The sequence below is a fragment of the Zootoca vivipara genome, chromosome 10 (assembly GCF_965207765.1).
Source record: "Zootoca vivipara chromosome 10, rZooViv2.hap1.1, whole genome shotgun sequence".
Taxonomy (NCBI): domain Eukaryota; kingdom Metazoa; phylum Chordata; class Lepidosauria; order Squamata; family Lacertidae; genus Zootoca; species Zootoca vivipara.
The window spans coordinates 38,692,797-38,718,720 of record NC_142593.1 but is presented as its reverse complement, the minus strand read 5'-3'; the positions used below and the strand labels follow the sequence as shown (position 1 = coordinate 38,718,720).

The 25,924-nt window shown below is 42.2% G+C and overlaps 1 protein-coding gene and 1 long non-coding RNA gene across 2 annotated transcripts in view; one reads left to right on the top strand and one right to left on the bottom strand.

Moving 5' to 3' along the window:
* Positions 1-7,722: 7,722 nt before the first annotated feature.
* Positions 7,723-20,289, bottom strand: LOC148684441 (uncharacterized). The gene is made up of 2 exons (XR_015946078.1): positions 20,201-20,289; positions 7,723-10,235 (listed from the first exon to the last, which is right to left on the bottom strand). It is a non-coding gene; the product is annotated as an uncharacterized LOC148684441 (long non-coding RNA).
* The window catches only part of ZSWIM6 (zinc finger SWIM-type containing 6), a 97,837-nt gene continuing 91,798 nt past the window's right edge, over positions 19,886-25,924 (top strand). Inside the window, exon 1 of the mRNA XM_035100374.3 lies at positions 19,886-21,747. Within this exon, the coding sequence (XP_034956265.3) occupies positions 20,826-21,747 (922 nt within the window). The 5' untranslated portion in view covers positions 19,886-20,825. The remainder of the gene's footprint in view (positions 21,748-25,924) is intronic.

Here is a 25,924-nt window from a genome sequence, read left to right as displayed (position 1 = left end):
TTTTTGTTGTAGTGTTTATTTGTTAGTGTTTATTGTGTTGTGTTATGTTTTTATTTGTTTATGCTGTGTTATTATAAAATGAATAAAAAAAATTTGAAGAAAAAAAAATACAGTACTGCTTTGCGGATGGTCTCCACAGCTACCATCTTCTAGACAGCTGCAAATGTAGCTTGGGCCCCTTTTGAAGGCACATTATCTTCTAACAGACACTGCATCTGAGCCCAACCATAACAAGTTCTAACAGTTGTGACACAACCCACCCTGAGGTTGTGTTCAAGCCCCTAACATATTCCTTTTCCCTTTTTCAAAACAAATAAAAATATGAGACTCCAGCTTGAAGTCTTGTGTCCTTTGTAGATAAAAAGATAAAGCTGTTGGGCCAGTAATGAATGGTCTCGCGTATCCTGAGCGTTGCGGAAAAGGCAAGAAAAACACAGATAAACACAGCATCCTGTGTAACCTGAAAACATGAAACAACTCTAAGCAAAAATTCTAAACAAAGGACAACCTTTTTCTTTTCTTTGTTTCTTTTTTAAAAAAATCATTATAAATGGAGGATTGTACCTCAAGTCATAAAATTTGCAATCTGTGAGCTAAAGTAACAGCAACCAAAATTAAAATTGTAACACAAGGTCCAGAGGACATGTAGCCATGGGCACAAAAGTTTTGAACATCTATCTTGTCAAAACTTAAGATACTTCACGGGGACTTACTAAATAGACTTAAGGAATGTTTCCAATAGTAGATCTTCCCTCAAAAGGTACATGAAATGCTGCAGTACTTGCTGATGAAATTAACTTGTAATGAAAGAACCAACAGATTTACTTATAGCAAGAAAATAATCAAAGTCCTCAAATAACGTTTGGGAAGCCAAATCTTTCATAGGCTAACTCTGAAACCTGCTCCATTTATTATTATACAATCAGGATGCACAATCCAATCTAGTATGCAGAACACTACTACAAACCTTCTTAGAATGTTTAATATGGCAGAGTCCTCCACACTATGAAATGAAGGCACAGCACATCACAATAAATTCCCATCCCCTTTCCATAGCAAACCAGGTCTGGAACAAGGACTCTACGCCTTAGATGTGAAGGCTGTTTATGTATCTGAAATCACTGAAGGCACAATGAGTCACGTCCCACTTGATCTCCTATAGCACCTGAGTCATTATCTCAACTGATGGGAGTGCATAAGAGAACTGAACAGACTACAATAACAAAGAGCTACTGCAATGCTCTGTGTGTTGATCTATCTTTAAAAACATTATGGAAGGTACAATTGACCCAAAAAGCCGTTGCCACAATGCTGGTTACAGCAAGTCAGTTTGTTTTACACCACCAACAACAACAAATTGCCAAGGACTGGATTATGTGAAGACCCCACATGCCAATATGTACCGGTACCTATCCAAGCCCACAGACTGGGTTTCAAGATGCTGCTCTCTGGACTGTCATTAGATAAGATCTGATTGGTGGGTACTAGAAATGGTAGAATTTTCTCTCTTACTGTCCTCAGACATGTGGTTAAGTGCTTTTTGTTTCACAAGCCTTTTTATAAGAATTGTTTTACGATCTCTGTACTGGCTGACTCAGATTTACAGATATACTGGTATTGTCAAACATACAGTACCTTTTAACTGCTTTTACTACTGTCTGGTTTGTCTTTCTGCAAGCTGGAAAAATATATACTGTATATTAAAAGATGAGGTATAAATGAACGAATAAATAAAATAACAGGGCAGCCTTTCTTGTATTCTGTCAATCCCTCAACATCTGCAATTCTTCAGTTGCTATCCTGCAGTTGTAGGGGTACTTTGAATTTCAGTCTGTGGCAGTTTCTTACGGAACCAAGACGGGTCTCTGCAAGGTTGCACTCAGTTGGGACAAGTGTCCTTTACCCTGACCCAAACTGAATATATCTCCCAATGACAAAGCCTTCTTCCATAGTGCTATTTAAGATCACTTTAAGCATGGAGGTCAGACTTGACACCAGGTATACCCCCTGAAGACTCTTTCTCTAGTCATTACCTGCCTCATTTCTGAAGGTAGAAAGACTGAAGCAAGTCTCTGAGGAATATCTTAATACACCAGCAAGTTCATGCGGGAGAGGACCTGATCTGAGTCCCAAACTATTTATGGTTTTAAAAGTTAACATCACTCTGAATTGTGTCCAGAAATAGACCACAAACCAATGCAGATTTTAAGATCCGCATAGGTTCCTTTCATCCAATCAGTAATCCACCTTCAGCTGTTTGTCCTTTCTGTATTTTTTTTAAAAAAAATCTTCAGAGGCAGTCCCATGTATAATACAGTCTGAGCTGGATGTTACCAGAGCATGGAAAACTTGCATGGAAGTCTATGTCCAGATGTCAACGGGAGAACCAGCCTCCGCTGGTGAAAGGTAATTCAAGCTACAGAAATAACTAGGCCTCCAAAGATAATATCAGAGCAAATAGTTATTCTATCCTGCAAACGTGATTAATAGTAGTCATGCAACCCCATCTGTAACAGGCTGATCACCACCACCATGGCAGATGTACCACTGATCAGCAGTGTATGGCTTGAGTGTCAGTTTGCTGACCCTCATCTAGTCCTTTACCAGTTCACAGTACTGATTCACCACTCCAATTTGATTAGAGAGAGAAAGTCTGTGTGCTGCCTATCTAGATAAAATTACAGAGATTCTTTGTAACTGAAGAAGAAAGAATCAATTCAGTTACAATCAATTCTTGCTATATCTGGATATTTCACAATACTGGTATACCTTTAGTTTAGCTGTTTTATCTATAGATTTTAGTGTGTTTGCACAACAGGTAATATTCCATATTCTTAGACTTAAAAGAAAAGAAATATTAAACATAGCATTCCATTCTAGCATGAAAGTGGTAGCTTTAACTTACTTAACTGTAAATCACCTTAAATTTTGCATAAATTGGCCTTATGTTCAGAACTCTTATAGACACATTTTCCTATAACAAAATAGCTTAATATATACAAATTGAAATAATTTAGCTAATTGGTTTAAATCTAGAAGCTTTGATCTAGATAGTTGACAGCCTTACAATAAAGGTCTTCTAAATAATTAAAAGTCAGTTGAGATGATACAAACACCATTCATTTCCTATACTGTGAGCAGAAAAGTACAAAATACATTAATGAATAACAGATTTAAATGTCTACTAGAACAGATTTACTAATTTGAACTGGTAAAGTAATTTAGGATTGAGAGCATGGAACATCTTAAGTTTTAAATAGAACATGAAATCAATTGTGGGAATTGTGCGTGTTTTGGGAAGGACATTGTATATTATGTTTGATATGTGATCCATAATTAGAAGAAATTTGTTGAAAGAGGGATGATACCTGTCAATTATCAGCAAGCCAAAAATTCAGCTTACATACATAATTCATCAACATGTCCTTTGTTGTTAAGGTGACTGGTATAGCTCCCTAACAAAATGCTTTATTCATAAGAAAGTATTTAATTCAAACAAAACCTGTTCTATTATATTGATTTAGAAATAAGTACATCCTTCTAAATTTGTTGGGAGAAAACAGCAAAGCCTACATATTTCTGTGTACACACATATCTGTTGTATAAAGAAGCAAACAAAAGCACTATCAGTGCTACCGTAGATATTCATTACAGTCACTAGCTCAGAATTGTTCTACAGTTTAGTCAACTGTAAAATTTTAATAAGGATGACATCCATTTGTTTCCTTATTTCAGCTACTGCACTGCTCTTAAAATGTTTTATCTTTAGCTTATGTAAATTAAACAACATTGACAAATTAACCAGAGAGACAATACATTCAAAAAACAAAGTCTCAAACACAAACTAAGTGAAAAAAATACAAACTTAATATCAACACTAAAAACAATAGTCAATGGAAGGGGAAATCCTGAGGCCTCCAGGTTTTGTTTTGTTTTTAATTAAGATACATACTGTGGTGGGTGGGGAAAATGAGACTCAAACCAAATGGAGGAAAGTATTAATAGAGGCGTAATGGTGTGCTGGTTATGCCTTTTCCTTACTCTGTCATCAGTGCTTTGCATTTTTGCTCATTGCTCTCTCTCTCTCTCTCCACCCCCTCGATCTAGAGCAGGGGTCCTCACCCTATTGCATACCCTCCAACACAATGTGGGGGGAAACCAGGATGCTATCTTCCAGGACTGCACTCCCATATGAGTCATGTGACCTGCGTGAGCCTGCTGCCCCAGAAAAAGCACTTTTTTCATGAGATCACTTTTTCAGGGGTGAGATCATGTCCTGAAATCATGCGAGAACACAGTGCCCAAAACAGCTACCATGCTCTCATGGAGGAAAATGGGATGCCCTGGTTTTTCTGGGGCAATTGAGGGGTATGCTATGGAATCTTATGAACAAGCAAATCTATGTTAGACTTAGTCTGTTGCAGTCACCCAGTTTCTGTGCCCTCCACTCTCCACTGTCCTTGACTAATAAGATTGTAATACAAGCTTGTTGGATGTGACCAATGGCTCATCTAGTCCAGCATCCTGTCCTCACAATGGCTGACCAGATACTTGTGGGAAGCCTGCAAGTTGGGCATGAGTTCCCAGCAGCTGCTATTCAGATGGTGAAGTCAAAAGAAGATTGAGAGGAAGAGTGTCCCTGCCCTCTTTTGGCATTTTGGCATTAACCCCCAACCAGGCAACTCTCCGTTTGTGCTGGGCTTGTGTTCTGAGTCATGGCATTTCTGTGAAATTGTGTGTAATCAGAACACACACTGAAAAAGCCTGAAAACACCCCATTCCGCCCCTGCCCCTTTTTGTGATGTTTTTGGGTCACTTCCAGGTTCAGCGTGATGTGTGTGTGTGTGCAGTTGCGCACATATCGGACACGCCTAAAATGGTCACTGTCTGTACTCTATAAATGTTGCCCATTCTATGTTGGTCGTTTCCATGAATGGAAAGATCTCTTCCATTCACAGAAGCCTAGTAGGATTCAAGCCAAATGCTGGTGTTTCTTTTTCATAAGATGTTGAATGAAATTCTTTAAAATAATAGCCGTCTTCCAATTGAATAAGAATATTACAGTATCAGCCTTAATTACTGTAATGTTTGTCTTACTTTGCTTCTAATTTAGTTGCCATCTAAATCACCAACCCACATTTGTCTCACACATTAATTCCTTTAGAAATTAAAACAAGTAACTTATTTTAAATGAAAGCAGAGATCCTGTCTTTAGTTCAGTCTGTAGGTTCTCCACCCTTAGTAGACAAAAAACTGAATTTAAACATCAGGATATGGCAGCTAAGTTAAACACAAACTAGCACAGCAAGTTATACAAGACATGCTACTACTGATAAAGGCATCTTTTTTATATATACCGAATATAAAAAACCTACACAAGAAAAGAAAGTGAGACATTGAATATTCAGTATGCTTGATATTTGCAAAGTTTACATGCAAAATATTTGAACAATGAACAGATGTTCACATAACTGGCACATGCCTTCTCCCATGTGCCCAGCAGCCTTAATGCTCTCACAGACGGCACACAAGCTGGGCCTCAGATGCAGATCTCAAAAATATGGGCAGCATGATATGGGTGAAGGTGGTCTTTAAGGCTCCAAACCACTTAGGGTATAAAATGTTTAAACCACTACTTTCAATTATCACACTGGCAACCACGGGCAACTGGTGCAGCAGAAATGTCACATGCTCCAGCTGCCTGACCCTCACCAATACCTGAATGGCCTCAGTTTGCACCAGCTGAAGTTTCCAAACTATTTTCAAAGGCATCCCCACAGAGAAAGCATTTGAGCAGTCCAACCTAGATGTGATTAGGTAGCTGCTAGTTACCCAAGACTGCAGAACTGAAAGGAAGCACTCTTTGGCCTCTGCCACCAAATAATGGCAAGTCCAGTGGTCAATAAAGGAAGCAGCTGATCCAACGCTTGTTTCCCTGTTCCTTCTTGATTACTTTTACCCTTTGTATTGCAGCTATTAGATTGCAAAGTTATTGGCATGAGGTGTATTACCTTTTTAATATAGCATAATATAACAGTTTTAATAGGCAATTTATATGTGTTTAATAATTAGTGCATGAATAACTGATGCAAGGTCCATTTGTTCTGGATAGGGTACCAGTTGCTGCTACAAACTAAGCAGGTAAACAGCACTCCTGGCCACACCACCTTCTGAACTTCCTCAGTTAATGCAGACTCCAGAGCTCCCAGACTACAAACTTGGTCCTCAGGGGAACTGCAGCCCTATCTAAGACTTGTTGCAAACCTGATTTCAGAGCAGCAAGTTTTCCCGCCCCAGTACCTTCTTTTTGTCTGGGTCAACCTCATCCACTCAAAAACCTCCATCAGATATCAGTTGTTGTGTTCAATAGCCTGCCTGAGACAAGTAGATGGAAAAGAGGAGTAGAGCAGATCCTTATATGCAAGTTGATGACTCCTATGCCCAACTCAAACAAATGGCCCATGAGGATACTGTGGTCAGTGGTATAAAAAGCCACTGATGAGTGCAGGAGGACAAAGAGGTTGCACTCCTCTCACTCATCAACCAAGGCTGTTTCCATCCCAAAACCAGACCTGAAACTGGGTTGGAATGGATCCAGTGCTACTTGGAATGGAGCAACCAACACCTTGATCAGAAATGGATTAGAAACTGGGCAGTAGTTGTCTCAAACCAATCTAAATTTGTTTACTTTGAACAACAAAGCTTTACTACTGCTTCCTTCAAGACAGAATGGACTACAAGGAAGGCCCCAGAAAAGCTCGGCTGAATAACACAGAACACACACAATGACAGTGGAGAAATAGTAATTTGAGACAATTTCCCAATACAATCAGCACTGGAGTCCACAACACTACCTCTACTAGCTCAAGCTGGGAGACTGTTGGGTTGATTGTCCACCATGCTGCCCAGCAGACCCCAATCCTGTCTCAGATTGTGAGTGTGTGGTACTAGCTGATTGTCAGACAGGATACCTGGTTAGAAAAGTAAAATCCTGACCAAAGTTAATCTACCTCCCAGTCCCTCAAATTGAGGTTGCTGCTGGAGACTTCCAGCGAGGCTAGATGGCAAGCACCATGGCTGCGCCGAGCTAATACGAACATCCAACAAACTACTGTATACCTCCACAACTAAAACCCCTTGTGGCGACAAATCAAACAAATAACTTATTTTAAATGAAAGCAGAGATCCTGTCTTTAGTTCAGTCTGTAGGTTCTCCATCCTTAGTAGACAAAAAACTGAATATAGTCATTCCCTAATACATGCTTGGGTTGTAATGAAATAGTATAAACAAATGATCCATTTGTTTATTATACAGTTCTAAGCAATCCTTGTGTTCAATCCATGGAAGATTGCCTCTTTAGTTAACAGAAATAAAGTACTACTGAAACTCATAAGGTCCTCACATAGAGTCAACTGTTTGTCAAGATGCACTCATAAACAAGATAGCTTCCTTTATCCAAGTGCTTTTCAAGTTAAAGCCCATTATTCAAAAACTGCATTTACACCATTAAATAACTCTTTTCTCACTGGAATAATTTCTGAAGGCCTTCCCTCAACTTTATGTGGCATTTAAGAATGAATAAGCTATAAATAGACAAACATTTCCAAAACATTTCCTGAGGAACTAAAAACCTAAGTCATTCAGCCTCCTGTAATATTCTACTGTTTAATATGTATGCACTGGATTCAAAATAATGGTGATGCTCTCAGAAGAGTCAAAACTTCAGATTTCTTGCATTTATAACAATTTTAGAACTGATATTGAGAGGGAGCATTAATAAAAGTTACAATGAATTAGAAAATGGCAGGTACATAACAGTGGTATAGTCTGGCACATAACACAAAGGCATGGTTTATGTTATCCATAGATTGTTTAACAAACTACAAACAAATCATGATAAATCACAAATGATCAAACCATGGCTTGTTTCACAGAAATTTGGTTTGTTTTGCAGCTGCCCAGTTTCTACTAGGTTGGCATTCATCTATTTAGGCAGTCAGTGGAGCAGTGTGCCTTTGGGGGTGAGGTCAAGCTGTTGGATGGTTGCAGTGCCTGCTCTGGCTGTAGAGACTGATGCAGGAGAGACATGCTTTGTTACAGCTTGGGCAGATGAAGGCGTCTGGTTGTGCTGCTACAAATGCACCATAGCATTTCTTCTCTCTGCACTCCTTCTAGTGGACATTTATCCTCTGGTCACTGCTAATGCAATTGGCCTGGTGCCGAAAGCCAGCTCCTCATAAAGCACATCCTTGGGGTTCCTGCCATCTGCCATTCTGTAGACATGACCAAGCCAGCATCGATGTCACTGAGACAGGAGTGTGAACATGCTGGCAATGTGGGTTTGGGAGAGCACATCTTTGTTTGGAATTCTGTCCTGTCATGTGATGCCCCAAATCCTTCTGATGCAGCGCATGTAGAAGGTGTTGAGGTATCGCTCCTCACAGTGGTAAATTGCCCACAACTCACTTCCATGATCAACACACAAGTCTGGTAGATTTTCATCTTGGTATTGGACATTAGCATCACATTATTCCATACCCTTTTGGAGAGATGAGTCATTGCTGTAGATGCCTTGTCCAGCTCAACAATGATGGAGAGATTACTGGTTATGGTGGAACCCAGGTGGTCACCAGTGCTGCTGACATGGAGTGCTGGCAATGTCCTGCGATGCAAGATGTTGGTCTTCGTCAGGCTGAAGGTAAGGCCAAACTCCCTGCAGGCTTAGACAAAATGGTTGATGAGTTTCTGTATAGATTCCTTGGAGTGTGCTGTCAAGGCTGCATCATCTGCAAATATTTCTTGAATAGAGATACACAACCCCCTGATATCATGAGGGCCTTGGAAGTGCCTTAGTACTGGCAGTGTCTCGACATTCCAGTTCTCTTCATCTTCAAAAAGGGGGGAAAAGAAGATCCAGATAACTACCAACTGTGCCTGTTCCACCTGTGCACATTGTCAAAATGATCCCTGAATCCTGTAGTTACGTACTGTGAGAAGCTCTATTTTTGTATGGAGTAGGACAGGCATCCCCAAACTGCACCCCTCCAGATGTTTTGGCCTACAACTCCCATGATCCCTAGCTAACAGGACCAGTGGTTGGGGAAGATGGGAATTGTAGTCCAAAACATCCGGAGGGCCGAAGTTTGGGAATGCCTGGAGTAGGAAGTTTGTGGTGCCAAGAGACATAGAAGAATTTGAGCAAGGATGCACTTCGGCACATTTGGAGTTCATGCATACCATTCTCTTTCCTATGTATGTATGTATGTATGTATGTATGTATGTATGTATGGCTGGCTTTTACACCCCACCCTGGACTCTCAGAGTGGCTTACAAAAATGAGTCCCTGCCCTCAAGCTCACAATCTAAAAAAATATTAACACATGAAGAAAAACGAGTAGGAGGGAAAGACAAGCTGAAGCCTGAGTTCTTCACCTTAAAGTTCTCATACCTGTTGAATTGCTGGCATTGCTCTGATTGGGAAGTAAAATATGACTAAGGTGGAAAATATGTGATGGCATTTTAGTGATTTGGTGCAAGAAGGTGGACATGGAACTTTGTATGTGGGTATGTGAAGATGACGGTGGTTTTTGACTTAAGTCAATCGGGTGTTGGTAGTCAGGTAGTCAGTGGCAATGGGAAATGGGGACCTGAGTATTGGTGATGGGGGTGGGAAAGATGGGGTGGGACTGGAAGCTAGTAAGTTTTCTGATCATGTTCAGGATTATGATGCTTTTGACCTTCAATTAAAAAACCCTTAAACCTTTCCTTAAAGAAGTAATAAAACTGCTCCTCCATGTTGTCTCCTTTCTCCAAATTTTTACCTTAAAATAACCATGTTCCCAGCTAGAGTTAAGGTAGAGAGCTCCAGTTTCGAGCACAGTACTGATCTTTAAGGAAACAGTACTTTAACAATGAACCATCCCTGTGCTTTGCTTGTTATTTTATTGCCTGCCTATGTCAAAATGGACCATGGACTGCTCAGACTTCGCCTTTTGCCTGACCCTTTATTGTTCATCCTGCTTGCTTATTTGCTTCCCACTTTGGTGTTGCTGCTGACAAGTCCCCTGATTGTTCAGTTGCCCAGTGAGAATGGGACAGCTGAAGGACTTCCAAGTCCTCTGTATGCTGTACACAATCAGTCCAAAGTGCATTGGGTAGTGGAGTCTCTTCATGCAGCCAGTGCTAGGTGAAGCCAAGTTTTCCCCTTCCTTGGATTGCTGTCCATGCATGGTGCCTTTACAGTGTAAAAAAAAGCAAAAAAAAAAAAAAGCTGAGAAAGGAACTGTTGGAACTATTTTTTGTGAGCATGTGCAAAGTTATTCTAACAGAATACGCACAAAGTAGGTTCTGTGTTAAAAAGGGTCTCTGAGGCTGAGTCATACTTCAGGTTGTTAGTCATGCCAGAAAATGGAGAACTTGGGAATCAAATTATCCATGAGTTGCTAAGTCTTTTCTTCATTGAGTGAAAGCTTATTGAGGGTGTTTTCCTCCAAGAATTATATTTCTGCATCATACAGAGTTTGAACTTTTAAGCTTGCCAGTTTTACTTATGTGAATGCTCATTTTCATTTATTTATTTTCAACAACTGCTGTTTCTTCTCTATTTTTTACATTCAGATATAAATGGTTCCTATAATGTAATAAGGCAAATTGGAGCATCACTGCATACTGTTCATTTAACTGTGCTGCTTTTCTATTCATTCCACTTCAGATATTAGAAGGGAGTCATTTTAAACTTTCTTCTCCTCTGCAACAGCTGTGAAATGTAGCTGTTGTGAGGGAGGGATTGCAGCAGAGGAGAGGGGCACAGAAAATCAGTAACTAAGCATAGTTCTTATTTAAGCAAAGCCCAAGTGGGCTATTTAGTCTTGGGAGTAGTTTCCTTTTGTGTGGCTCTGTAGTTTGGTGAGCATTTATGGCAGAGAAATAAATCATTAATAAATCATCCTATTTTTCTATATAGCAACAAGCCATAGTTAGAACAAGCCAAGGTAAATAAGCCAACAACAAACCATGGCTTACTATCCTGATTGTGCTCTGTTGGGAACAAAGAATTTGTGGTTAAGTGATGGCTGGGTTTGCATGATCAAACAAACCAGGGTTTAGTGTTACATGTAAAGTAGGCTATTTGAAGAGCCTTCAAACATCCCATTCCATTGGATGAGGAGTCTGTCTACCCAGCTATGTTAGGCTGTGTCTGGGTGGGTTCAGACACTGTAGAGTTTCCAACAGTGCCTACCTAAAATGCACACAGGCAGAAGCCACCAGCAGTGGTGGTCTTGTTATGGGAATGTTAATTTTCCTGTTGCCCTTCAGCAGGCATTTTTAAGGGGTCTCCTTAATGGAACATTTATGTGTTGTTTCATAGAAACTGAAAAGTTATTTCCAAGTCATGGTAGACTATTCTGACAGTACACTATTCTGACTGACTGAAATCAACCTAAAACATCATCATCACCACGTGTGAACAGAAAATTGTTACTTTTCTTACCACTTATGTCTGCAAATATGAATGTACAACCCACGTATTTTAGGCAGGCATACAAGATCAGAATTTCTCAATCTTAGGTGCTCAGCAACATGTAATAAACACGATCATGGATAGCAATCCAGATAATTCTACAGTTCTACTTTACTATTTGTGGAACATACATCTAGACACAGCACTCGAAACATAGCTTTATTATTTGTTTCATTATCATTAAGATCATATTCCACCTTACCTACAGGGAGCTCTAATTTTATTCTCAAAATAAATGTCTTCATTTTATCCTCAAAATAATCCTATGAGGTAGGTTAGGCTGACAGATGTGACTTGCCCAAGGTCACCCAGTGAGCTTCATGGCTGAGTGGGGATTTCAACATGGTCTCCTAAATCCTTATTTGACACTGTAACCACTGTAACCACTTCATGCAAGATGAAAGAAGCCTGCTACTGCTACATTATATGTTTTGACTCCTGCTACATAAAACTGATCCATACAGCCAAGGACTTTATAGCAAAGAAAGCAATGCTCTCAGGACATGGAAAACCTGGATTACATATTGCTCCTCTTTCACCACAGTGATAACTCAAATATTTTGTGAAGAGGCTGGTGTTCCTTACTTACTGATACCAAATATTTATCTGCAGCAATTCTTTTCTTTTCTCAAAGACTTTGGATTTTTGAGTCAGCTGTAAAAAGAAACTCAACAGAGAGGCATTGTTTTGGCTGGCAATTTCAAATGTGCCATGTTTAGTAAATATTGCAGAATCAACACATTGGATAACAATAACATAATTTAGTCAAGGTTTTCAGATTCCCCTGGGAATCAGAAAGGCAGCCTCCAATTCAAGAATAGTACCTCCATTTGCACAACTCTGATATGGCCAAGGATTTCCTCAGCAATATATTACATTTGAATAATGAAGAGGAAAAGGGGATTTCATCCAAAATTAATATTTTTCCTTTAAAAAAAACATCCACTAGGACATATACCAGGGGATTTTACTTGATACTTCTTCATTGCAGATGACAAACAGGTAAATTACCTTTGCAGTTGATCTTACCCACTGGAAGCCTGTGGGCCAATTAGAGGCAACGTTTTTGTGTGTGAACAATGAACAAGCTACTTACACAGCACAACTAAATGTAATTACTTACAGCAAAATAAGGATCAGACTGTCTCATAGAAATAAGCCTACAGAAAACTATTTTGACTTGATTTCTAGCTTGCAAATGATGTCAGGCACCTCTGCTCACATTTTACTGACACACCTGAAGCAGAGACACAGCAAGATAATACAAAGGGTCCATGACAGAGAGTTGGAGATTCATGGTTTGATTCTGAGAGTTTAACACTGTAATCCAAGGTTTGGGAATGCCATGGTTGTGATGATGCCAAGGTTGCAGGTTCGATCCCCATATGCATATTCCTGCATTGCAGGGGGTGGACTAGATGATCCTCAGGGTCCCTTCCAACTATACAATTTGATGATTCTATGATCTACCTACCGGATATTGTTGTACTCCCAATTCCCTTCAGCATGAACTAGCATGGTCTCAGGGGTGAAGGGACTTGTAGACCAGCAACATGTGAAGGTCCACAGGTTCCTCATCTATAATTGTGATTCATTCAAAACTGCCACTCAATATAGAAGTTTACTATAGCAGGTGAAAAAATGATAGCAGTGAGGTTTGAGCCAGAGATAAACAGAGCAGAAGGAACTAGATGTTTCACACACTAAATAAATTATAAGAATGCAGATGCAAGCATATCTAACAATCTAACTGAAGGAAATGGCATGCTTATGACTGCCCAAGCATTCTCAACATCTGTTCCCATATAGCTTTCCATTCTGTAAACTGAATGAAAAAGGCAGAAATATTCTGAATAAAATTTAATTGTATAAAGTACATTTCACTATTTTTACCCAAGTTCAGTAACATGAGGCACCAGAAACAGATTGAAAAACTGCTTCGCTGATTACAATTAAAACTAAGACATACTTAGCTATTATTATCTTTGGGCATAATTGTAAGTAGTTGATTTCTTTTTGCAGTGTAGGCAGATAAATGAACTAGGATAATATTTCTTTGGCCTCTTTCCCAATCCCTTCCTCTTAGCATCACAGCTTTAAAATTCTGGTTTTCAAGCTTTGATCACTGCCTCCCAGCCACCCTGGGTTCTGTGCTACCTGGGGAAGGAAGATCTGGTTACAAGGAAAAGTGCTCCTCTCTCTAACCACCTTTTTCTTTTTAAATAACTTGCTTCCATGAGATAAAGGGGAGATTATTTCTACAAGGCTGCTCTGTCAATCAATCCATAACCCTTGTGTCCATCTGAAGCCTCTAAAGATAGCATAGTTTATGGCTTCTAGGTAAAGGTAAAGGGACCCCTGACCATTAGGTCCAGTCGTGACCGATTCTGGGGTTGGGGTGCTCATATCGCGTTATTGGCCGAGGGAGCCGGCGTACAGCTTCCAGGTCATGTGGCCAGCATGACAAAGCTGCTTCTGGCGAACCAGAGCAGCACACGGAAATGCCGTTTACCTTCCCGCTGTAGTGGTACCTATTTATCTACTTGCACTTTGACGTGCTTTCAAACTGCTAGGTTGGCAGGAGCAGGGACCGAGCAACAGGAGCTCACCCCGTCGCGGGGATTCGAACCGCCAACCTTCTGATCAGCAAGCTCTAGGCTCTGTGGTTTAACCGACAGCGCCACCTGCATCCCTTGGCTTCTAGGTATGGAGGTGCTAAAACAAGAAGAGACCACAACAGGAAACAAGAGCTAAAGTTTACTAAGACAAAAACATGGAGTTTTAAGAATTATATATCATATGTAAAAATTACAGAAAATCAGCAAATTACTTTATGAAACAACCGATCAAAGAAAGGTTAAATGCAATCTTCTGTCTCTATCTGTAACCATTCCCTTAAGAGTGAATCTTATGCTTCTTTGTTGTACTCAGTGTTGATGTCTCCCAATTTCGTTCTTGAACTAATTGCCTCTAGGCTGGATATCTGTAGATATCCAGGGGGCAGGTCACAAGCTCCACCAGCAGGCTACCAGAAGTCTTGCAGCCCCTCCCTCCCTTTTCCCCACCTCTGCTCTTTCACCTTTCTGGCTCAAACTTTTTCATCCTTCATGAAGGGGAACAGATTATGCAGATAACAGCAACAAGATAGCATAGTTTATGGCTTCTAGGTAAAGGTAAAGGGACCCCTAACCATTAGGTCCAGTCGTGACCGACTCTGGGGTTGGGGCGCTCATATCGCGTTTAGCTCATCAAATTGTGATTCAGTTCATGACATTGAGCAGGATGATGACGGCCTCAACTGAATGACTCACAGTACCCAGATCCTTCTCCTCCTTCTCCTTTAGTTCTTGTGGAACCCAAGTATTATTTGTTTTGTGAGGAAACTAGGCTGCTACCACTTTTCAGTGTTTCTAGAAATGGTTGACCTGTTCTCAGATGTATAAGCTTATTCATTTATTTGGGTTATTTACTTGGCAAAGAGTGACATGAAGAATTGGATTCAAACCCTTACCCATGGCTAGAATATACTTCTTATTTTTCTTTTCTTTTAAATTTACTATCATGGACTGGATCTAGGAAAGTATGAGCAAAGTTTTACTTGTGTAGGACCTTTCCTCATCCTTTCCACAGCAGTCCTCTGTGCCCACTGAAAAGGCACTTCTAAGGCTCAATGGATCTGCCAAAGCAGCATGGGATGAAGTAAAGGAAGCAAAAGCTTGAAACAGGAATTAGCAGCCATTAGGACCCCCTCCCATTCATGAGCACAAGTGCCCTCCCCTCACAAAGGAATCTGTGGAGCCAGCTCAGTATTTCCTATGGGAAGTGCAACATTACACTTAAAACTGCTTGCTAAAAATTAACCAGAGCAGATGGTTAATACCAGTATTTTTATAGATCCCTTTAAACATTAAAAGTTTTAATTGCAGTCAATTTGCTCACAATACACTGTGGCATAAAGCTTTTCACCTTGGGGTGCCTGTATTTATTTAGGTTGGACCATATGTTGTGAACTTAAATGTAGGTGCAGTGTAATATAAGTACTATCAATTGCAGAATAAGGTAGGCAAAATACACTATGTTGTTTTGACAGCTCACAGCAGCTCAAGAACAATCTGCTGCATAGGTAACACCTGTCACCCTAAATTTTGCCACAGCAGCCAGATTTTCATTCTGATGACATAAAAGCCTTGTTGCCTCTCTAAAGCTACCAAGATCATGAGCCGTTTATTTTCCAGAAGGAATAATTCTTATACTGGGGTATCACATTCCCCTACTATGCCACACTAGAGACTTCATAGCTAAAAACTTGAGCCTCTCTCACTGGTTAATGTTGCAAAGCTTGTCCACAACATACGGTATGTGCTCTATAGATCCAAGAGGGAAGTAGCAATGTGTTACACACAAATCACACACAAATGAACATTAAAGCACAATGTACTTTTCTTTAATAATTAAAGAACCATTTCAGAAAAAGACAATTTGAGATGCAGAAAACAATACTGGGGCACTTAACTCTCATCCATAATTTTCCCACTCCAAATCTCCCCAGTAGCTCCCCCCCCCAAAGTTTCAAATGCATATTTGCCATAGAAAATGTATGTTTGCCTTGTTAGGTCAAACTTGCATTTGATATCCAGTGGAGGGAAAAGTCATTGAGCTGAATGAGACTAGAGTGGAGGAAAGAGTATTAAGCACCCACTACATTTTCCCTGCTTTTAACTGCCCCTTGCCAAAATGGCATTTTAAATTGGCACTGAAGTTCCAATACATGCATCTGTGCATAATGTATTGTTATCTCTAAACCACTTAGCCTGCTAAGAAAAACATAACAGCTTCACAACAGTCCACCAAAATGACCAACTTTCCTTTTTTTACTAGCCTGCCCCTAACTCCACCCTGCATGCCCCAATTGCAGCATTAGTCTTGAAATGGGGTAAGCATCAATGAGAACTGAGGGATTTAAAAAGGCATTGGTTAATGGGTACTGTATTGACTGCAATCCTAAACACATTTATTTAGAAATAAGCCCCATGAATACATCAAGACACTTCCATGGAATAAGAATGGAATCAGAGTTCAATTTATCTTTTATTTCCCATAAATATTGGCAGCAGGGTTTTGCAGTTGAATGTGGACCTATATGTTTCCTTCTACCACTTAATGTGATCTAGCTTGCTTTCCTCAGTCCCAGAAACTATTTTCAGTATTAGGGCTGAGCCTGAGTAACTATAACCAGCTTCCAATATGTAGGTACAGGAAGCTTGCTAATGTACTACTTAAAAACACCACAGCAGGCTTTGTTCCTGTAGGTAGACATGTTGGTCTGACACAATTGAAATAAAGATTTTTTTTTTAAATGGCCAGTAGCACCTTAGAGACCAACTAAGTACTGGAATTTTTTAAAAATAAATTAATTTATTTTGATAGGCTCTGTTTCCTGTAAGAGATAAATAGCTACGGGTCCTTCAAACAAGGAGTCACTAACCTTTCCAAGGACTTGCCTCAGGGCATTCAGAAAGTGAAAATAAGCCTACAGAAATAAACTAGCACAGATAATCAAGTTGGCTCAGACAATTAGGTACAAAATATTTTAAAAAACTATGCTGATTGTATTACAAAGCAGGAAGCTTCAGGTGAAAGTGAAATTACCAGTTACAGTAATTTCAGCATGTGTAATTGGCAGCTTACTCAGCCTAGGTGCAATGAAAGTCCCTGCCCCAAGATAAGTCATTCTGAAGAAGAGCTGCAAAGAACAAACTTTTAATACGACCTGGGACAATTTATACTGCTACCTGACCACCAGTTATTTCTATGCCTGTTAGAAAACAGATATTGGTGAAGTTATTGTGTTAAGATCTACAAATTTCCATTCCAGTTGAGTTCAAAGCAAGATATAAGATTTAAGCTGTACATGAACTTCAGCCAGATTACTCCCTTAAAATGTGTTTTTCTGAGAATACGTTTAAAGTGACCTCTTCCTCATTCTATCAGAAATACTGAACTGCTAGGTTTGAGTGGAAATATTTAAATTATTAATGTTTCCCAACAGAATAATAGAACAAAATGTTATTTCTGAAATATAGACTCTTCTTTTAAAACAGTTGAAAGAAGTACTTAAATCTAAACCTAACAATTCTTTTTTCATTTTTATTCTTAGAGTAGCCTAATTAAGATTCAGTTTTCTTTCAAAATAATATACAAAAACTCAAGGAGATGTGAATAGTCTCCAAAATGTTCTCTTCATATGCCCCACTTACTACATCTGTTTAAATATTATCTGCCAAAACAAAAACATATATGCTATTCTTGCTTCTGCTTCTGTATGGCAGACTTTTCCTCTAAGCAACAGAAGAAGTTATACTGGTATTTGCAACCTATGCTGCTCTAACAGCATTTGAAGCCATAATTCTCATATTTCCAAGTCAGTTAACCAAACTTTGTATAAATACTTTTTAAAATGCTGACTTACAAAGAAAGGTAATGGTATAGTATACTCTGTGACTAATAGTATACATCAAATAAACGTTAATACTACTACTCATACCTTAAAAATTCCTTTCTATTTCCCTCCTACCATCACAGCCCTCATACTGGCATAGGATCATAGCTGGAAGAAACCTCAGAGGTCATCTAGTCCAATCTCCTGCTCAGTGTAGGATCTGTAATGCAGCATGCAACTACAGCATTCATTACACATTACTCTCCAGCATCTGTTTAAATACCTCCAGTGAAGAGCCCATCACCAGTTATTGTCTGTTCCAGGCGTAGGAATGGAGTATGAGTGTGTGTAGCATCCCACTCTAATAGTGTAAAATATATTTTTCTCATGGAATGCAAGCAGGGCTTTCTGCTTAAAGTTGGCTGAGCTCTTCACATTTTGCAGAGAAGCCACAAGAAGATATGCATGTGCAAATGACATGTCAAACAACATTTACCATATTTATCCTTATAGATGTGACTGGGAAAGCAAGTATGGGACAATTTTATAGCAACTGTGCACTACTGAGGTGTGGGGGAGAAGACAAAACTGTCTCAGGCTCATATAGCATAGCTGAGATTTGGCAGCTTTCTGTAAGAAAACTACTGTGCATCTGACCTAATTGTTCAGCAAATAGAGAAAATCTCACTATTTTGTATCTGCATTGTCTGTTTTGTATCTACTCTGATCTTCCACTGGTGAAAAGTGTTTCAGTGGCTCATACCACTTTCACATAACCACCAGGCCAAGTGTTAAAAGTTGCCAATTCTAATCTATTTACAGCAGTGGTGGCCAAACCTGGCTCTCCAGCTGTTTTGGGACTACAATTCCCATCATCCCTGACCACCGGTCCTGTTAGCTATGGATGATGTGAGTTGAAATCCCCAAACAGCTGGAGGGCCAAGTTTGGCCACCACTGATTTACAGGGTCAGCTTGATAACACATGCAAATACTTATAAGCAACTCAACTCTGTATGGAGATGAAAGTTAAGCATCTTTCCAACATGCTTGATGAAGAGTTCTGGAAGTCAGTCTTGTATTTAAGGCTTAAATCTTAAGCAATACCCTGGTAGCCAGAAGTGGCAAGGAACTGTATCAGACAATTAAGTGGGTTGATGGAATCCTCCAAGCTCTTGCTAAAGCAAAGCCCTTTCCACTTCAGTTTTTGGAGGGGAAAAGTGCTGGTTATGGTCTGTAAAATACATTAATTTTTTTGCTTCTAGGGGGGGCAGCTGCCCCCTCCTGCCTACACCCATGCAAACTATCATTTATTCACAGTACCTTTCTGTCTGAGTTGCAGCAGGTCTCCAAGGCAGCTTACAATAAACAAAAAAAACATACAATAAAAAGGCTATTCTTTATTATTATTATTAAGCAGTGATCAGCATCAAAGAGCTACAAGCCTATTCAAGAGTTGGGGCTCTAGTTATATATATATGACCAGTTAGGTGGAGTCAGGACTACACTGTTCAGGGTGCCACTGTGCCTGACCCTACAAACTCAGCTCCAGTAAATTGAGGGAGAGAAGAAAGAAGGGGGTGTGTGGAAACCTAATTTCAGAATTACAAATAAGCATTGCTTTCCTCCTGCTCATGTTCCCTGGGGTGTTAGCCTTTCTGAAATCCTTATGCCCTCAAAACAGGTGTACGTAGGATTAGAGAAGTCGCCAGAATTTATCAATATGTATGAGTGCCGGGAGCTTCAGCCATACCTGCAATCCTGTTGTCAGAGACCGTTCAATCTAAGCAGACAAAACGTGCCCACCTATTTATTTAATAAAATATATATATACCGCCTGATTGCAGAAAAAAAAACTTCAGAGCGGTTTACAAAAAGAATATACTGTAGGATTATTAAATAAGAGGAATCAAAACATTCAAAAACAAATTTTAAGTTTATTTCACAAAATAAACACGGGGAGGCCGCGCAGCGTGAGGGGTAAAGCTTCTTTCCCAAGTAGGGGCCCTGCAAACTTAATCGATTCGACCGCCCCCCCCCCCCAATTAGTCGACCTACCTCAGGGAGGCACTAAAAAGCGTGAAAATCAAAGCGCCTTGCTGGCACCGACAATTTTATTCAGTATAGGTTTAACCCCTCCTTCCATATCAACCCCCCCCCCCAAACACACACTTTTTAAAATTAAAAAGCGCAACGTAAATATGTGTTTCCCACTTCCCAGAGTGAGGCTGTCCGACTAACCCATCGCCGCTGCTTTGCTTTTGGTCTTCTTCCCCTCGGACGAGCAGCGAAGAGAGCATGAGGGTGCCTCAAGGGCGCAGTGTCTGTCTGGCCCGAGGGCAGCGACGCGACCGTTAAGAAGCGGCCGGGCGCGTGAGGCGACCCAACCGTCGCTTGCTTGCTGCTACCGTATTTTCCCAGACGCACGAGCCTAACCGCTTTCGCTCCCCTCCTCCTCCCACCTTTAGCTTTTGTTTATCCCGCCTCCATCTCAATGACTTTTCCTGCTGAGCTCAGAGAAAGGACGACCGGGTGGAGGAGCCGCGCGGCGGCCACACCCCTCACCCGCCTTCCCTTCCTTAAATGGTGCCACAGAGGGGTCCGGCGGGCACCGCCCCCTTTTCCCACCGCAAGCAACGCGCGCAAGGCGGGCTGGCATTGGGTGCCGACGCGTCAGAAGGCCGGCCCCCCTCCTCCATGCGGCGGAGACAAGACCGAGTTTGTGTGCGCGCGCGCCCGATTCCGTCCCTTCCCCGAACTGCCCTCGGCTCTCCCCTCCCCGGCCCTGCCCTCCCACGTTTGAACGACGCCGCCTTCCCGTCACAGCTGACGCGTCGAGCACACGGCCGCCGGGCCCGTTCTATTTATGTTTGTGGCCTCTGGCTTTTGCATAACCCCACCCCTCCCCGCCCCTTTCTCCGAGGGCCGGGCGGATGGGAGCCGCCCACCTTTGCCCATATATGGATCTGAGGGGCGGGGTCTCGCGCTCCGGCAGCCTCTCGCAGCGCTCCTGGTGCCGTTTATAGAGTACAGCCACTTCCGCTGTCTGTTTAGAAGCGGCGCGATCATGGCGGAGCGCGGTCAGCTCCCTCCCCCCGCCAAGCGCCTCTGTTGCAGACCTGGCTACGGCGTCGGGTGCAGGCCGGGCCAGCGAGCCGGCGTCGGCGTCGAAGGCGGCCTGCGCGGCGTCGGCGTCGGGTCGCTCTGCATAGCGGGGCCTTCGTCGGCCGCGGTAGCTGCCGCCTCGTCGGCCGCTGCCGCTTTCCCCCCTGCCCTGGCCGCCGCCTATGCCGCACTGGGGGTGCTGCCGTTGGGCAAGACGCAGAGCCCGGAGTCGCTGCTGGACATCGCGGCGCGGCGGGTGGCGGAGAAGTGGCCGTTCCAGCGGGTAGAGGAGCGCTTCGAGCGCATCCCGGAGCCCGTGCAGCGCCGCATCGTCTACTGGTCCTTCCCCCGCAGCGAGAGAGAGATCTGCATGTACTCCTCCTTCAACACCGGCGCCGCTGCCGAGGACGCCGCCGCCAGTAACGCCGCAGCCGCCGCGCCCGGCGGGGGATCTAACGCCGTCGGGTCCACGGGCACCGCTGGGGGCACCGCCTCGGCCGCGACCGCCGCATCCAACAACAGCGGGGGAGGAGGCGCAGGAGGAGGCGGCGGAGGCGGAGGCGGCAGCACCGCGCCCGGCGGCGGAGGAGCAGCGGACGCCGCTGGCGACGAGAACCGGCTGCCCTTCCGCAGGGGCATTGCTCTGCTCGACGGCGGCTGCGTCGACAACGTCCTGCAAGTCGGTGAGTCACTCGGTCGTTGGGGGGCAGGGTGGGGTGGGACCGACGGGAAGGGCGAGGGCTTGTTTCCTCTCTCTTTTCCACTCCCCTCCTTTCCAGTCACTGGGTTTTGGGTCACGGTCTCTCCTCCTCCCACATTCTCCAAACATGAACCCCCCCATCCACCTGTGCAGTCATGCCATCCTCGCTCCCTCCCCGTCTGATACTCCCAAGCTCTTTCTCCCATCGGACCTGCCTCCCCTAGTTAAAGACACATTTTTCTTTTTCTAGACCTTAAACTTATCCTTCCTGCTCGCCTCTCTAACCTAGCACTCTAACAGTCTAAGTCCATCCCCGCAGCTTCCTTTCCCTGGCACACACGTCGCTAACCTTAGCTAGCCTTTTCTCTTTCTCTCCCTTTAAGTCGTCTACTGTTAAGCTGTCCTGTTTAATCGTTATTCCGCTTTTGCCTCCAGGCAGCCTCCTCACCCCCGCAGGATTTCCTTGGACTCCCCCCCCTCCCCACAAGGAAAAAACATGCCCAGGATTATCCCAGAACATTATAATCCTGCACTAGTAACTCGTCCCCTCCCTCGCTGCCCCCTCCTTCCAGCTTCTGCTGTCTGTGTGATCAAAATACCCTGTAAGAGAGATGCTGCTGTCCGTTTTATTTCTCTTTTCCCTTGTCCCCCCCCCCAACCTCGACCCCGAAGCATCAGGGAGTGTGAAATGGAAGTGAATCAGCAGAGGGAGCCCCCAGGGAAAGGGGGGGGGAAGGGAACAGGAATACCTTCTTATCGCTAAACAAAGACATTTCTAGGACAGTGGCAATTGAGGAGATGCAATCTCCCACTGGCTTTGCACAGACTTCTTGGATGCTCATGTGGACAGTCTGCATGTCCCTGTCCTCCTAGATTTTGTTATTGGTGGCACTGGGGATAGGTCATTGGGTCGTAAAGCTGTCAGATTGCTGATGAAACTGGGACTGAAAGGAGGTCTGTCTGTGATGAAAGGGGGGGGGGGAGAGAGCTGGCTGGCTGCCTAGGGGGACTGCTGTGCAGGAAGGCAGAACCATCTTCAAATGCTGCCAAATAGCTTCAGGATATAGCAGGGTTTTTCCGTCTCCTTTTCTTGATGGGAGGAAATGCTGATTTTTCTATGAAATAATCCTCTTTCCCCCTGTTTATACTGATCCTGATTCTCCGTGGTGGAGAGTTTCCATTCATTGCATTTAACTCCTCCCTCCTTTGAATCAAAGGGCACTGGAGGTGGTTCTGCTTCACCATTCCATCCATCTCGAGTGGGAGGGTGGCAAGGGATTACTTCCATCATGAAAGGGGGGTGCTGGGTTTCCATGCCTGGCTTTACCCGTTTCTCCTTTCTGGCTCCAAAGTCTCTGCTTGGAGAAACAGGCAGATGTGTGGTTTATTTCCCTTTTAAAACTTCCTGCTCAGGGTGAGGTTCTCAGTGGAGCTGAATCTTTTCGTTGCGTTTTTAAAGAGGGTGATGTTTTGGCTGCACATCACCAATGCCTTCAGGAAATTCCCCTTGGAGGGAGGACCTGGCACCTCGCTCATTTTCATGTTTGTGTCCTTTTCAGCTTTCTCTCTATGTTGGTGTGTTGCTCAATGAAAAGGGGGAACCAAACAAAAGAGTCTCTTTCATTGCTTTTCACTGCCTGCAAAACAGCAAGGATCTGACAAAGGGGAAGGAGATCTGGAGATTTTAAAGCTGCACAGCTCAGTTTTTCATCTGCTCAGTTTTGCTCAGCTTCCTCTCTCAAGAAATTTAAATTCCAGCTGCGTGGTGTGTGTGTTTTTTTTGGGGGGGGCGGTGTTTCTTCACCCTTTGCCTGCTGGCTTTTGAACATGGATGGAGTGTCTTTTTTTCTTTTTTAAGTGTGCTGAAACCCGCAAAGCTGAACATCATAGTTCCTCCTCCACAAGACCACCTTTTACTGGTGATGTTTAAAGATGTGGACATGTCTAGCAATTCAAATTTTAATGTAGTCATGCCTGTGGACGAGTGTGTGGTGCCAGTCTCTTTTTCCCTGCAAATGCTTTTGCTTTGGGCACTCCTCTAAGTTCTAATTAACATTCCTCGAGACTTCTGGTTCTGTCTTTTTAGTAGGGGTTTGAGGCGTCTCTCTTTTTCCTGGTGGCACCACCAGAGCTGCGTCTCTTCTGGTTTGGCTGGCATTGCCAAGAGCTTGTTTTTGCCTCTGCTTGACTCCACTTGCAAGGGATGAGGAATGACAGGAGTGCACATAAGGGAGGGTTTTTTTGGCTGGTTACATTTAAGCTAGGAATTCACTGTGAAAATAAAGCCAAGGGGTGATAAATAAAAGATGCAATCTTCTCCAGGAGACAGACACCCAGCGTGGGCTTAGCTTTTGCTTGCTTTCAGCACTTAGAAGAGGCCTCCTTGAGAACTCCTGAAGGGAGGGGGGAAATAACTTGTGCTGCTTCAAAAAGGGGAGGGCCTTTGAGTGATGTTGGCAAAGGTCAATGTGAACGGAGGAAAATATGCATAAATAGAACTTGTGTCCTCTGCTGCTTGTGGAACACTTAAGTAAAAATTAGTAAGTGCTTCACACACTGGACACACACTTGCATTTCTTCCTGACATGATCCTTTTGGAAGCCATCCAGGCTATTAATGTACAGTATGGAAAAATTGCATTTCACAGCAATGTTAAAATGTGACTCTATATGGAGTGTGGTGAGCGATGAGCATAACAGATGATGAAGTTTTCCAAATCTCAAATATTTTCCTACAGCAAATGTTGGGCTCATTAAGATTTGTGTAAAAAGGTTTTTACACAGCGCAGAAACAGCCAGTGAATAAGCTTCTGAGATAGGTAGGACATTGTGAGGTTTCCTCCTCCCATGTTGCACTAGATTTTTATGAATGGATTTGAGATAATTGGCTTTGTGAACTGACTTCATAATGCACTGTTAGCATTTTATGTCGTAGCCTCCTTTGCTTTTGTTGAAAGTTCCTCTGGGGACTGATTGGTTGAAAGGTGGGGTAAGTATATCACTGTGCAATGAGTGGCCTTGCGGATTTCAGCAATCATCTTTTTGTAATCTCCAGACTTCGTGTCTATAGTGTGCATTTTATCCACACATTTCAAATTCAATAAAAGCATTCTGAAATGTTGCAAAATGGTATGGTCTGGGCCAGCTATCTATGAATGCCGACTTGCATCCTATTGATAATGAAGAACTTAGATTTGCTGGCTCTGCTTGTGTAAGCCATTCAACCTCTTCCATGCTATATCTTCTGAAATCTGTGAATGCACCGCGGTGAATATAGGAAACCACCTTAATACCATTTTGGAGCATTGATCCATTTAACTGTATACGATGATGTACATCGTTTCAGACATATGTCTTTACCCAGCTGTGTACCTGCAGATGCTAGGGATTGAACCTGAATGTTTCATATTGCTGACATGTAAGCCCTATTTCAAGTACTGTAGTTGTGTAAGCCTGCATATGTTATTCTAAATGTCTGTACAAAACCTTTTTTGGGGAAAACCTCATGCCAAAACAATTGGTCATGGTGAAATAGTTTTACATGTGTTCGCCACTTGGTCCAGTTTAAGAGGTTAGAATTAGGTATAACACAGAGAACCAATTACATTTGTTGATTATTACATCAGATTTCACACTCTGAACTCATAAATCCCTTCTAAATTCTTTCTCGAACAATAAATTGTTGTCAAACCTACGTCGTCAGAATTTCTCAAAGCTATAAAGACCAGTGCTTTAGACAGTTTGCCACTATATAAAGGAAATACACAAATACTATAACATTCTGCCTCACTTCTTCTTGAATATAGGGCACTGAAAGCCATGTCCATATGGGAATACGCTATTACTTACTATTATTAATACATACTGTACATACATCTTTTGTAACCATGGTTGCATATTGTATTAGCTGAAAGCAGCAACTGGGTATTGTTTTTGTTTTTTAATCTCTTAGCATTAATTTTCAGGAAGAAAAAAACAAATACTCATTTATCAGAAACACGGATTTGGTAAATAAGCATCCTTCAGCGGGAAAAAATTTGGTTAGTTTCTGTAAAAGAATTACAGCAGCAATTTTAAGTGACCTAACATTCATATTGACTTTTAGTGGTCATACATTAAAGTGCAGGTCTAGTATCAGCAGAATTGTGCAGCTTTGCAGCA